This window comes from Haplochromis burtoni, unplaced genomic scaffold (assembly GCF_018398535.1).
Source record: "Haplochromis burtoni strain Fernald_Lab_line unplaced genomic scaffold, NCSU_Asbu1 Contig_64, whole genome shotgun sequence".
Classification (NCBI taxonomy): domain Eukaryota; kingdom Metazoa; phylum Chordata; class Actinopteri; order Cichliformes; family Cichlidae; genus Haplochromis; species Haplochromis burtoni.
In genome coordinates this window covers 307,378-322,192 of record NW_024582425.1, presented here as the reverse complement: position 1 = coordinate 322,192, position 14,815 = coordinate 307,378, and the positions used below count along the sequence as shown (strand labels likewise).

The 14,815-nt window shown below is 40.0% G+C and overlaps 1 protein-coding gene and 1 long non-coding RNA gene across 3 annotated transcripts in view; one reads left to right on the top strand and one right to left on the bottom strand.

Moving 5' to 3' along the window:
- The first annotated feature begins 3,446 nt into the window (after positions 1 to 3,446).
- Positions 3,447 to 14,815, top strand: part of LOC102309913 — a 12,816-nt gene continuing 1,447 nt past the window's right edge. Inside the window, exons 1-4 of one of the 2 annotated variants that reach the window (XM_005923631.3) lie at positions 3,447 to 5,017; positions 10,168 to 10,291; positions 11,819 to 11,900; positions 11,990 to 12,043. In XM_005923631.3, coding sequence (XP_005923693.1) covers positions 4,809 to 5,017; positions 10,168 to 10,291; positions 11,819 to 11,900; positions 11,990 to 12,043 — 469 coding nt within the window. In that variant the 5' untranslated portion in view covers positions 3,447 to 4,808. Of the gene's footprint in view, positions 5,018 to 8,464; positions 8,603 to 10,167; positions 10,292 to 11,818; positions 11,901 to 11,989; positions 12,044 to 14,815 lie in introns of those variants that run through there. The other variant, XM_005923632.3, reaches the window with a different exon arrangement.
- The window catches only part of LOC106633219, a 21,887-nt gene continuing 15,665 nt past the window's right edge, over positions 8,594 to 14,815 (bottom strand). Inside the window, exons 3-4 of the long non-coding RNA XR_001336346.2 lie at positions 10,157 to 10,265; positions 8,594 to 10,029 (exon numbers count right to left, since the gene is read on the bottom strand). This is a non-coding gene — a long non-coding RNA (uncharacterized LOC106633219). The remainder of the gene's footprint in view (positions 10,030 to 10,156; positions 10,266 to 14,815) is intronic.

The window sequence follows — 14,815 nt, the reverse complement described above, 5'->3', positions numbered from 1 at the left end:
GGAAAACCCAACAATCGTATGACCCACTATGAGCAAGCGCTTTGATCACAGTGGGAAGGAAAAACTCCCTTTCAACAGGAAGAAACCTCCGCAGAACCAGGCTCACCGGTGTCCACATTGTTGTGGAGAAATTTTAACCCACTCTTCTTTACATTCCTTCAGCTCATTGAGCTTTGTGGGCATTCTCTTATACACAGCATTTGTGTATACAGATCATTTTGTTTTAGATTTCCGGATTTATTTGGGATCAACAAAGTTTCAGCCAAGCTTTGTTTGTCAGACAAATGGTCTTACATCTAGCGCTATAACACTAAGGTCCATGCTTGACTGTAAACTGACTCCATCCATTGGGCCAAATCATCACCCATTCATCACAGTACTAAGCATTTGGTATGAAATGTTTACTGAGATCCTGTGTTTGGTTTTCTCCACATGTGGAGCAATGATTTATGAGCAAACATTTTCTTTTTGGAGATGTTTGATGTTTCAGTCCAAATGACATTGTTCTAGAAATCTTGTGGTTTGTTCAGATGCAATTTTACAAACTTAAAATATACCACTATGTTCTTTTTAGTCAGAAGAAGCTTCCTCAGGGCAATCAAGCCAACTTTTCTAAAGATAATATCATGAACTTGATCTAACATACTAAGTCAGGCCTATAGAGTCTAAGATGTGGCTCTTGCATATTTTTGCCATTTCACTGAGCATTGCATTGTCGGACCTTAGGGTGAATCTTCTGGAATGTTCCCTCCCAGGAGAATAATTCACAGAAAACAATCATGGCACCTGCACTGAAGGTTTTCTTCTTGTGAATAATCCTTCTTGGTAGGGACGGGTATCATTTAGGTTTTATCCGATACCGGTGCCAAACCGGTACTTTTGAAATGGTGCCGGTGCTTAAACGGTGCTTGAACCGGTGCTTAAAGAATGGAGAACACAAACTTTTTCCAAAAGCCTCTTATGTTTTTATTTTTAGCAGTCTCTTTTTTTTCTGCAAAATGATAACCAAGTTAGCCTTTTCTGTTGATACAACATGAAGGGAGTATTTGCCATCAAACAAGAAGACAGGCACATGTAACTACGACGGTTTTGCTAGTTCGCCTTACGTGCATTAATGTAATAACGTGGTTAGCCTACTCAACGTAAATTACACACGAACAACATTAAGCTACTCACGCAGAGAAGAACGGCTGCTGCTGCCATGTGTGAATGTGTGCGTGAATGGGTGGATGACTGGATGTGTAAAGCACTTTGGGGTCCTTAAGGAGTAGTAAAGCGCTATACAAATACAGGCCATTTACCATCATCATCCGTCATCATTTCTGCTACACTGGCAGGGCTAGGGGCCAGGACTCTATTCTTCATGTTCTTGGAGGATGTTGCTAACTCTGGATCCGGTAACAGGCACCACACCCGCAGTAGATGTGCTTGGAGTGAGGTCTCGCAGCAAGCTATCAAATACGGTGCATTTCTCGGCTTTTTAAAAAAACCCGCTATACGTCGCCAGGTGTTTCATCAGATTTGAGGTGTTACCTCCTTTGCACAGTATCACCTTAAAGCACTTGTTACAGGCTGCTGAGTTTGCATCTTTTGGTGTGAAGTACAGCCAGACTTTGACCGCTTCACCTTGGCAATTTTAATCTGTAGCTCTGCTCTAAAAAAAATGTACGTACCTGGGCCCGCCTAGTACCCTTGGAAAGGTATGCCATAATGCAGGGGTGTCAAACTCAAATACACAGTGGGCCAAAATTCAAAACTGGAACAAAGTCGTGGGCTAACGTTAATATTTATTGAAATATATTTATTCCTCCAGATATAAGAATGAATCTTTTCTTATGGACTCAAACACGTTTTGCTGAAAAACTGAATATGGAACAAGCAAAGCTTAATACTAAACAATATATATATTAGCTGTGTAATACCAGTAGGCCAGCTCTGATAGTAATTTGGTATGGCTTCGCGGGCCAAATGTAAGTAGGCTGCGGGCCAAATTTGGCCCGCGGGCCAGAGTTTGACACCTATGCCATAATGGCACCGGATACCGGTACCCATCCCTACTTCTTGGTGCCAAAATCTGCCAATCTGGCAATCAAACTGGAAGCAGTGCTGTAGTGGCTTGTGACAGCAGCTATTAGCCACCTACCATCAAATCGTTGAGGTTCATTCAGGTAGCGATGCAGATGACACCCAGCTCTATCTGTCCATGAAGCCAGATAACACACACCAATTAGTTAAACTGCAGGAATGTCTTAAAGACATAAAGACCTGGATGGCCGCTAACTTTCTGCTTCTTAATTCAGATAAAACTGAGGTTATTGTACTCGGCCCTGAAAATCTTAGAAATATGGTATCTAACCAGATTCTTACTCTGGATGGCATTACCTTGGTCTCCAGTAACGCTGTGAGGAACCTTGGAGTCATTTTTGACCAGGACATGTCCTTCAACGCACATATTAAACAAATATCTAAGACTGCGTTCTTCCATTTGCGCAACATCTCTAAAGTTAGAAATATCCTGTCTCAGAGTGACGCTGAAAAACTAGTTCATGCATTTATTACTTCCAGGCTGGACGACTGTAATTCATTATTATCAGGAAGTCCTAAAAACTCCCTGAAAAGCCTTCAGCTGATCCAAAATGCTGCAGCAAGAGTGCTGACAGGGACTAGAAAGAGAGAGCAGATTTCTCCTGTTTTGGCTTCCCTTCATTGGCTTCCTGTTAAATCCAGAATTGAATTCAAAATCCTGCTCCTCACATACAAGGTCTTAAATAATCAGGCCCCATCTTATCTTAACGACCTTGTAGGACCATATCACCCTATTAGAGCACTTCGCTCTCGCTCTGCAGGCCTACTTGTTGTTCCTAGAGTATTTAAAAGTAGAATGGGAGGCAGAGCCTTCAGTTTTCAGGCCCCTCTTCTGTGGAACCAGCTTCCAGTTTGGATTCAGGAGACAGACACTATCTCTACTTTCAAGATTAGGCTTCAAACTTTCCTTTTTGCTAAAGCATATAGTTAGGGCTGGACCAGGTGACCCTGAATCCTCCCTTAGTTATGCTGCAATAGACGTAGGCTGCCGGGGATTCCCATGATGCATTGAGTTTTTCCTTTCCAGTCAGCTTTCTCACTCACTATGTATTAACAGACCTCTCTGCATTGAATCATATCTGTTATTAATCTCTGTCTCTCTTCCACAGCATGTCTTTATCCTGTCTTCCTTCTCTCACCCCAACCGGTCGCAGCAGATGGCCCCGCCCATCCCTGAGCCTGGTTCTGCCGGAGGTTTCTTCCTGTTAAAAGGGAGTTTTTCCTTCCCACTGTCGCCAAAGTGCTTGCACATAGGGAGTCATATGATTGTTGGGTTTTTCTCTGTATCTATGAAGCGCCTTGAGGCGACTTTTGTTGTGATTTGGCGCTATATAAATAAAATTGAATTGAATTGAATTGAATTGAATTGAATTGATATACAGCATGTCATGTATGAACAAGTACTTGAGAGTTCTTTTTTATTAATGTACCTCAGTGTGTAGCATTGCGGTTTATGGGACCGCAAAAACAGAAGTGTGAAGTCCTAAATGAAGGAGTTTGTTTTTTTGTGGTGTAGTGTTGGAACATAACAACTGACCTATTGGTGGGAAATATTGTGGAGGTATTTTGAAAGAAGGACTCATACCTGTTAGTTTTACCATTTTACTATTACAGGCTAGGTGTATAGGAAGCAATGGTGAAAATGTTTTCTTGTTTTGAGTGGGGACAGCACCCAGTAGCCCACATACTACTTTTTCTTTTTCATGTTGTATGTGTAGGTGTGTCTGTATGTGTGTGTTTGCTCTCAATTGAAATAAGGTTGGAGAAAGTTTGTGACATTTAAATAATCCAGGAGAACACAGACTGGTTGGTTGGGGATGTCCCATGGAACATGAAACCAAAAACAGAAATGGAAATAGACCCTCTCGCTCTCATCTCTTACTGCTGTCTTCACAAAAGGCAACTTTCACTACTGTTTTCATGCTGAGTCTCATCCTCATAAGTGGATTTCCACTTCAAATGCTGCTATATTATTCTATCAAAACAACATCTTATCCTTACAAAAATTGTAGTTTGATTTTGACTTTTTCTTTAGCAAAACAGAATCTTTCCAAAACCAAGTCTGAGCAAGCACAAACATGACAGTTTGTCACAAGAAGTCATACTTTGCTGCAAAGCAAGTGAAGAATGTTCTCAGTGAGCCAGTTTGTATACTTCAGAATATTTGCTCATCATGGTAATAGAAACGTATCAAATTCAAACACATAGTGGCTGAAACATCAGAGCACATGAACAGAAACTACCGACCCTCATTTATGGCCACAAGCTGTGGTAAGACTAAGATCACTGACACAAGCAGTGCAAAGGAAAGTCTTTCCACAAGCGTCTGAGCTCAGCCTTAGAGAGAGTAATATAAAAAGGGGAAATTATAAAACTTCAAAAAGATTCAAAAACTAGACACAAAAACCAATCTGTACAGGCAGATTTTTAATAACTTTCAAGTCGGGGAACTCACTGAAAAGAGTGGAGTCTCCCTAAAAACTCTGACATAAAATAATAATAATAATCATTTAAAATACTCTTACATTGGGGATTGTAATGGAAGCCTCATTTTGCTATGTAGGGCTTAGGTCTTAATACAACTCAAAAACGCATGCTATATAACTATACACCACTTAGAGAAAGATGAGGATTGGTCTTTAGAGAGGGCTCAGAGAACTCTGGTTGAGTTAGTTTGAGCATCTGACTAAGTTTCTCCTTTGCTGCCTTTTAGGTGTCAAACTATGAGGCGACCTTGGGAAGGACCCAGAGATGAGCAGTTCTGCCTCTTGGTTGGCTTGGTTGGTGCCACTGGTGTCTTCCTCAAACGAGCTGGAGAAGCATATGATGGAAAGGGAGAAAAATCTGCATCAGACAGGGATGCATTGAAAGGTCCCTCCCTGGTCGGATGCAAATCAACACGTATTCCAAAGAAGGACTTCAGCAGCCTGAGGTAGTCAGTCATTTAAGTACCCATCTGCTGCAAAGAAACAGTGCAGGAGTGCGACTCTACCTTTGGGTGGTACTTATTTGATTTCTCTTGGGATAGTTTTATGAAACAGTTTATGCCTGCCTTGGAAAACATCCACAGGTTTCAGTGCAAGAAATAACACCAAACTGACAGTGACCTGCATGCAATTTTTAAATATCCTAAAATTGAGGCAGCTAAATGTAAAGAGCAAAATGAGAAACCTTGGATGAATTTTGAAAACATCATTGGGCCTCCAAAAAGGAACCCAGACTTTGGTTAAGCTGCAGAAGAAGAAGTAATGTTGTGTGAGACACTAGATGAGCAACAATAATAGATTAAAAAAACAACAACTTTACAGCCCAATAAAATGAGTTGTTGGGCTGGACCAGAAAACTCTACTATCATTATCTATAAATAACACATCTTAATGTTCTCTCAGTTTTCTTTTAGTATACAGAAGCACAGTTTGGAGAAAAAAACATCATGAGTCATCTTCATGTCTCAGTTTTTCCACAGCCTGTGCCAATCTACAGCGATAAATGAAAGCAAACAAGTGGCACAGATTCTTGACTAAAGCTAGTGACATCTCACCGCTTTCTTATGTTTGTTCATAAGTAAACTGGAAAAATGAAAAATGATTAAAAAAACAAACATGCTTTCACTTATTTCCTGTTATGTGTATACTATTACAAATATATACTTACAATAAAAATGAGCTGTTTTATTTAAGAAAAACTGACATATTCCAGGTAATGAAGTCTGAATATTTCTTTTTTTTAATTTAACCTTTATTTATACAGGTAGTCCCACTGAGACTCATGGTCTCACTTAAAAGAGAGACCTGTTTCAGACAAACATATTATAATTGTTGAATAAAAAACAATAAAATAACTATCTAATGTTTACACCCATCATATCAAAAACAAGGACAAGTTCATGTCATTTGTCTTTTAATGTCTGCAAGAGAAATCTTAATACCCCGGGATAAACAGAGTCCAACAGAGGGAGAGAATGAGCAGGGTTTTCATGGAAATGATATCACTGTGATCAAGTAGGGGTAAAATGATGTTAGCAACAAGCTTTTTCCTTGCAGTGAAAGAGAAACACAATCAGTTTTGGAAAATGAACTCCAACGTCAGCCTCTTTAACCTGCTAAAGTTTCTTTAACTGGTAGTCAATATGTGGCTTAAAGATTATTATCAATCACAATACCCAAGTACTTCCGCCACCCTCCTATTTAAATAAGGAGCAACATGACCTTGTTTTTTGTGCATTTAAAATTAGTCTGAGCTGACACAGCTGTGACTGTTACTATCAAAGCTCGCTGTGTGAGCACAACAATAAATGATTGTATCATATGCGTAAAAAATTAATGGGTGGATTTACATTTTATCCCAAGTCATTAGCATAAATAGTGGCACTCCATTAGTTGCATTTAAAAAACTAGAAATGAGACCATAGAACTGCACATGGTACTGGTCTATGGCATTGGTCTATGGCATTGGTCTATGGCATTGGTCTATGGCATTGGTCTATGGCATTGGTCTATGGCATTGGTCTATGGCATTGGTCTATGGCATTGTTCTTGATGGTCTATATTGGTCTATGGCATTGTTTGCATTGGTCTATGGCATTGGTCTATGGCATTGGTCTATGGCATTGGTCTATGGCATTGGTCTATGGCATTGGTCTATGGCATTGGTCTATGGCATTGGTCTATGGCATTGGTCTATGGCATTGGTCTATGGCATTGGTCTATGGCATTGGTCTATGGCATTGGTCTATGGCATTGGTCTATGGCATTGGTCTATGGCATTGTTCTATGACATTGGTCTATGGCATTGGTCTATGGCATTGGTCTATGGCATTGGTCTAATTGGCCAAGCAGTTGGGTGGCAGCCAAAAACACAGACTTCAGACTCACCTTAACACAGTTTTTAATACATGTGGCTCTTCATGTTATCAATGAGAGATGATATCTTTAGTATGGTCACAGAAATTGATGAAAAAACTGTCTTACAAGATGCCTGAAGGAGTTTAAAATGGTTGTTTGAAATGGAAAATGAGTTGCCCAGGCCAAGTGTTTGAAAAAGAAAGGATTCTTTTGAACTCATGCAAAGAAGTAACAGTAAGAACGAATACAGAATACACGTATACACGTATACACGAATACACGAAAACATGTCAAGTGGATTTATGTTGTATACTTGTATTACAAAGAAAAGACCAGACAACGTATACACGTATACACGAATACACGAAAACATGTCAAGTGGATTTATGTTGTATACTTGTATTACAAAGAAAAGACCAGACAACGCCCCCCCCCCCCGGGCAAGTGTATGGTATCAACAGGGTCTCTTTTTTTACAGGACAAGCTCTCTAGCAGAAGTTCTTGGACAAGTCATAACTAGTTAAGGAGTAAGAGGAAGGGGAAGTGAAAAAATAGAAATACCACAAACAACAAAGAAAGCAAAAAGCAAAAAGTAACCTGGAGCACAGGGAAAACAAAAGTCTGTCTCATGAAAATATGCAGTTATGGCATTTCTTGCATGGAGGGGGGGTGAAAAAAAGGCAACAGAAGAGAAGTGCTCAGTGCATCATGGGAAGTCCCCCAGCAGTGAGAGGCTGCAGCAGCATAATGAGCACTAGGCTCAGAGTCATGTGATTAGCTGTATCAAAGTGAAAGTTTGAGGCCTGATGTTAAAAGCAGTGGGCAATCGATTCCTTTTTCAACATACAGGAAAACGTAAAAATAACACGTTGGCCTTCTAATCTGCAGTCAGTTATCTTCAACACGTGAGCCACCGAATGGCCCGATGCAGCTATATATTTCCCGCGCTTTTATCTACAAGCTGCAATTATAAATGCATGAATAACTCTCACTCTCACCCTCTGAATAGCCTTAGATCTAAATTCAGGCTACATTCAAGCTGATTAGTTGTGATTAAAATAGACTCTGTAGAGTGACACAACGTGGCCGCAACTCATCAACAAGGAACCTGTATAGCGTGCTTTATTGCACACGCACTGTATTTCCTCATCACACATCAGGTCAGTTAAGAAGAAGAAAAAAAAGCCCCTGTCATTTGTTTGGGTGTTAGAAAAGGGTGACTTTGACCTATAAACGTGGGAAATCACAAACCACCCACAACACACATGAATGTGTCAGCGAGGGGCCGCACCACTGGAACGACGCTTATCTTTACATCTTTTACGACATTTTGCACCTTTTTACTCGTCTGTTTTGTAAATATATGTTTCTCTTACTCTAAAGTCATTGTGCATTGGAAATGCATGAAACTGCATGAAATTTTGGTTTTTAGGTTTTATTCAGTTTCACACCAGGCTGTATGAGCTGGTTTGTAGCTCTGTGCTGTTCACCGCCCCACCACCTACACCACAGCCTCCTTCCTCCCATCTCTCAAACTACTCTATAAAAAGAAAAAAAACTCCATCTAATCTTCACTACAAGCTCATGTAACAGGGAAAACCCTGACAACCTGACATGTCTTTGAGAGACAAGCACCACATGAATTTGGACAGTGAGAGTGCAACACACACTAGGTGAGTCAAGATTGATTTAGATCCTATTGTATATATTGTCTTAAATTCCTGTGATTTCTTTGTGAATGTTTTCATTCAGAGGTCTGTGGTTGAGCTCAGTGCTGCCGCTGTGATGCTTACATGACAGAATATAGAAAGTTTTTACAGAAAAGGGAAGGCGTGTTCGGGGATACGATTTTTCAGCTTTCACACAGAACTGTGTAGAGCGTAGTAATGTAAAGAGCCCAATAATATGTCCCTTTGTTTATTTTTCGGATTTTGTAGTGATTTAATGACACTCATATTGGCTTTTTGACTAATTCCCCCCCAGAAAATGAATTGCTATCCATATCGATTTTAGAGTTCAGATTAAAGAGACAAAATCGTGAGCGAATTGCAGACTGAGTGGTTGAACCAGTGTTTTCACTGTCTAACCCAGGCACAAGTGCAACTATGTGAAGCCTGCTGTGCATCCTCACTGGAATGTAAATTAAACCATAGCAATGTGCATTGGACGCACAGTTCAGGGTCAGTGGCATTTTTTGCAATCACTGAGTGGTTTCTGTCTATGTCATTACAAATAAACAAGCAGACCACAAAATGTTGAACCATAGAAACCCTGTGTACCGGACAAAAAAACTCCCACTGAGGTAAAATCCCAGACAAGCAGCAGCATGGTTAGGTTAACCATAACACGGCAAGTGCAAAGCAGCCATTCTAGGAGCCATGTAAATGATTTCTGTGGGGTCTGGTTTAAATGTGTGTGCTTGTGGTCACAGGATTATTGAGGCCAGTTCTTCTTTGAGTCATGTTAACATGTCACATTGACTTCATCAGGGCAAGAATTCAGTGACTTCTCTTAGAAAGTTGTCATTTCATAAGACAGCGAAAGTGAGAACTTACTTGCAACTCATCTCACTGTCTGGCTTTGCACTCTGACCTAATGGAAGAGGTGGAGGTGTACAAGTCCCTAAAGCACAATAGGTGAAGCACGCTGAAGAAAAAATGCGCTCTTTCTGCAGAAATATACTGGGATAGTTGCTCAAGTGACCCTCCCAGACCCCACCCACCCCTAAAGGGGCGCAATTTAAAATTAAAGAGGTCATGACATCACAAATGAGAGGATATATTGTTGAATACTAGGTAATAAAACTTTCTTGGAGCTTTAACAATGGTAAATTTGTTCTCAGTGTCCACTAGAGTGGCGTTGCATGATTCGCTGTTCAAAATAATCCTTCTAATATATTCACATTTAAAAGATGCAGATATAATATCAAGAAAACTTTATAATAAAAGTAAAAAGGTTATTTTTGATCCTGATGTTTATTTAACTAGGAAATGGAAGTCTTGATTTTTTTTTATTTGAGGGTCCTGGGTCAAAGTGGAGCTCTGCATGCTCTGCCACCTTTGAGGCCTCAGTGACAGAGCCAAGAGATGAAGAAAGAAACCTGTGAAACAGAATATTTAGAGCAGTCAAAATCTTGATTAACTGGTGTTAACTTATGCCAGAAGATATACTAATTAAAGTCATTCTCTCAAATGAAAGGCCGATTTGTTAAATGGTTTTGTGCGTACTTGTCTGACAGAATGGGGGATCAGCCAAGGTCGTCTTATAGGCACCTGCTGCTGCAGGCTTGGTGCAGTCTCCTCACCGTGGCCATGGTGATTATGGCTGTACATCTCGCTACAATGAATCAGAAGCCAGCAGAGGTCAGTATGCCTGCCACAAACACAGATTTCACTGAGATTCATGTTGACTGCTAGCAGGGTCATATCTTAGTTTGCATGTCTTAGTTTGCATCAAGAACGCGCTTGTAAAAGCACATGCTTTGCTGCTTGTAATTTGTGTAAATACCATATTTATTACGGTAAAGTAAATAAAATGAGCCCCACATCTACCCTTATCGGTTTATTCAAAGACATTAAGTCAGCTCTAGACACCCAGTTTGTGCCTCTAGATGGCAGCAACACCATGAGTTCCTCTTGCTTGCTCAACAAAAGGAAGAATGCCTTAAGCTCTTGGGTTCTTTTAATTTCTTTTTTCTTCTTCTAAAAAACATCCCCAGAATTAGAAAATAAGGCCAGCAACATCAGCCTCACAATTACAGGGCCATTAGTCCCTCTTTGTTTCTAGGTGGAAGTGAAAACCTTCATCTTTGATGATTTTGTCAGATAGCACTCTCATGGGAACACAGAAACTCATTGTGTTTGAAAAGTCTCTCCAGTGTCTGTTAAACATGGCAACTATAAAATAGAGCCTTTAGAGAAGTGGAGCTGTTGCAGACTGAAACTGAGAATTTCTCTATGTGCATCCATCCATCCATCCATTCTCTTACGCTTATCCTTATGGGGCAGAAATGTTTCGTCACTCATCCAAGCGACTTCAGTCTCAGCTGACTGCAGGTTTCCCCCGCCTTTAAACAGTATATTTTCATAATAACCACTACCATTAAAATGCAGGTTCTCATGGCCACCTATCCGTGGCCATGAGAACAACATACAGAGTGTTGGGGAATGACTGCGATCACAGTATTTGAAGACGGTGAAAGATGTATCCTTCCTCATGGGTACATCTTTCACCTTCTATAATACTTTGATTTTAGTCATTCCCCAATTCTGTGAACTCTGTAAAAACTTTTCTGGGATTTCCTTAAGTGGAGTATTGATCGTGCATAAAGACAAACAATTCCTATGACCATGTTCAAAACATTTTCAGGATATTGACTGAAAACGAAGCAGGCTGTAATTTCCTTTAATTCCAGTTTGTACTGCAAGAGCACATCCTTATTTACAATAGTGGAAAAGGTAAAGGCTAAAGGGAAATGTGAGTACTTGGAAAAACAATATAAGACAAACAGCCAGGGACAGTACAAAAGATGGATATAGCTTCACTGACATCATCTATTAGATTCAGAAGTCTTGAGTTTTGAAACCTCTAGATGATTTTTTTCACCATATTGGTTACAAATAAGTCAGATTTGACCAGGAAGGCTGGGTCTCACTGTGAAGCCGCTTGTTCAGTGCCTAACAGCGGATGACTGACACGTTGTTAGCCAACAAGCATACTGAAATGAGAGATTGAGCTCACAAACTGAGGAGTAACTTGTGTATAGAGGTCAGCTCACAGATTTCTATAGAAATTGAAGTCTTTTTGCAACCACAAATATCTATGGTGACCTTCTTAAAGGAAGGAGGTTTACGGCACACTTGTTGAGCATGTTTTGATTTTTCCTCAAGGTTGGAGTCCCTACACCAGAGACCATCAACTCAACTCATTCAGGTCACATACAAAGGCAGACTCAGGAACCTTTTAAGTCAGGTAAATATCATTTGTCACATTTATCATGGACAATCACATAATCGTAAGACTGAAAATGTCATAATCCTTTAAATTATTTTGCATTTCAGGAAGCTCTCACCCATTCATCCAGATTTCCCACCATAATGGACGTCCGTCTGTAGGTGAGCTCACATCTTTTCATGTGGGAAGTTGGCATGCTCTGACAATCATGAGTTTCATGAGAAAACCGTATCCCTTGTTCTTACTATGTCTTTTTACACCAACTTTTAATGATCACACAGACAAATCTTAACTCTGCTACACATCCAAAGAGACAACTCTCACTTGTTACTGATCTCGTATCACGATGATGCCTGCCATGCATAAAAACTACTGTTAAACTGGACGCCTACAGATGCTGAGTGCAACGAGCTCAGACATGTCAGTAGCAGCTGAAAGTCATTCTGAAAAACGTGGGCAGCCTTCAAATGAGGCGCACGAGGACACGGCGGGTTGAGGGGGAGGGGTGTGAACAAACAAGTAAATAACAAAATAACACCTAATTTGAATATTTCAACCAACCTGGGGTTAACTAACTGAGTCTGTTTAGACTCTGTGAAAGAAAAGAAAAAAAGGTACAACTTTCTACAAATTCTATATGAAGGCACATGTTCTCAAATACTTAGAACTTAGACAGGAAACTGATAAACTGCTGTGTTTCTCTGTGTTTTATCTCTAATCTAAAGTGGATGGGTGATAAAAGCTGACGTCATGTTTCAGTTAACCAGTCTGACAGTGGATGGATTTATTAGTATTTCCTTTTTTAATACACTGCAGGTACAAGTTTATTTCCCCTCCAAAGTGTTTTCATGTGTTACTACATTAACAGTCTGATAGGAATCCCTTTACGACAAGAGCAGGCCATATCTGTTATTAAAACCACTAAGTCAAGAATACACCAGCTCCGGTGTGGGTGAGGAGGAAAGAAGCCAAACGCAGGAACGGCATTGGGAATCTGGTCATGTTCGGATCCTGCTGTGATCTAAAGTTGTGCAAAGCTTGGAACAGAGATGCGACTTTAAAGACGCCTCGTTTTCTCAACGCCATGCTGTATATGAAAGATGGATGTGGCCCCTGTGAAGCTGGGTTGAGGTATTTTTGCATTGGCTTCACTTTTCAAACTCAGAGGCTACTTCCATCTTTTATATACAGATTATGGGTTAGGTAAAGACCCCTCTTGGGATTAACATGGTTATTTCTTCACACGTTACCCCTTTTTGTTGGGGTTTACCTTCCACATTGAAGAGATCGTTTTATTTAATCTCTTTGTCAGTTGCATCAACATTATTTTGTGAGCAGTTTTCTTCTTCTTTTTCAAGATAGCATTAATATGCAGTGTGACCATCTACAAAATGCTAGGTTGGACTGATTATTTCACATTATCTATTTGACATTTGAGATGTCATCAGTACAGGTATATTGTGACACGTTTAGTTGTGAGGTTAATGTGCTCTTTAGTTTATAGTTTTGACAACAGGCAGAAGTGAAGATGTTACTTTTTTTCAGATCCCATTGTGGTCTGGCAACGGCACAAAGAGACATATTATATTTCATTTTCTGTCCCACGGTTCCCTTTATAATTCACTTTGGTCTTATAGCTGTGGAGAAGTTACTGGCTACATTTGGAGAAGGTATTTTTTATGCCAGCGGTAGAACAGATTAAAACCATGAGGTTTATTGTGTTGAAGAGATAAAAGTTATCATACTTATCCTGCTGACGAATAACTATTACATCTACGTTTTAAAAGTTCACCACATCCACAAAGAAATCCTCTGCACGGGTTAAACCGTTGAGAAACACAGAGCCGTGCAGCCTCATTATGTTTCCAGTCTCATTTACTGTTGTCCTCCCACTATGCAGCAGTTTTCCTGTGTGAAGTGGGTTTGTAAAACCACAAGAAACCCGAAGCAGCTCTGTAATGTGGGCTGCACCGACTTAACGTATAACTACAGCCCACAGCAGCAGATTTCACAAGTTCGTCAGGTGGTATGTTGCAGGAAAATTAGACACTAATTGGAAGATCAGCTTTGTTTACCTGGTGTATTTATTCAGCTGTGATTATGGGGCCCACTGATCTGAAGCAGAGAGGAAAAAGCACTTCCTTTCAGGAAATTCAAGAAAAAAAAGACACTTTTTGTTAGTCATTAAAAAAAAACAAGTCGGTAGGAGAGTTTCCTCCATTTCCTCTTTCATGTGGTTTTCTTCACTTCAGTTGACAGATTAATAAGGCATGGGTGTCAATGTTGAGCGCTAAAATATTCATTTATTAATAGTTATTATTATCCCTGACTCCGGTATTCACCCGATTCTTTTCTGTACGCTCAAAGAAAACGTGTGTAAAGTGGAAAAACCAGCATTCAATTACCGTAATAACGCTTATACCGATTTACTGTCAGATATCATTCTATATTTAAACGCATTGAACTGATTTAGACAACAAAGGTTAACCCAGCTCGCCCCCGTCTTCTGTTTTGTTTCCCTCTGTGGAAAACCGGTCAAACACAGAAGATTAGATATTAATCTGAGATATTTCACTGCAGTCCACAAACTATAATTAACCTTCAAAGCTTCAAAGAAAACTTTCCCACATACAGTGAGAAACTACTCCACTGTGAGGTCTGAGTCAACAGCTACCAGTCTCTGTGTTCTCATCACCGGATCCGAGAGACATTTGGAAGAAACTCCAGCAAAAGTTGACATTTTCTCGTCTGCCTAATCAAAGATGTAAATTAGAGAGTAATTAACAATGATGCAGTATTTATCGATGCTGCTGAACATCAGCTGCAGCGCTACCATCAAAAATATCAGATATGAAGCGCAATGGTGCATCCATTGAACTGGACATCACGTGCTAAAGTTTCTGAATTTTTCTTACTTTTCTGGAGCCCCTTAC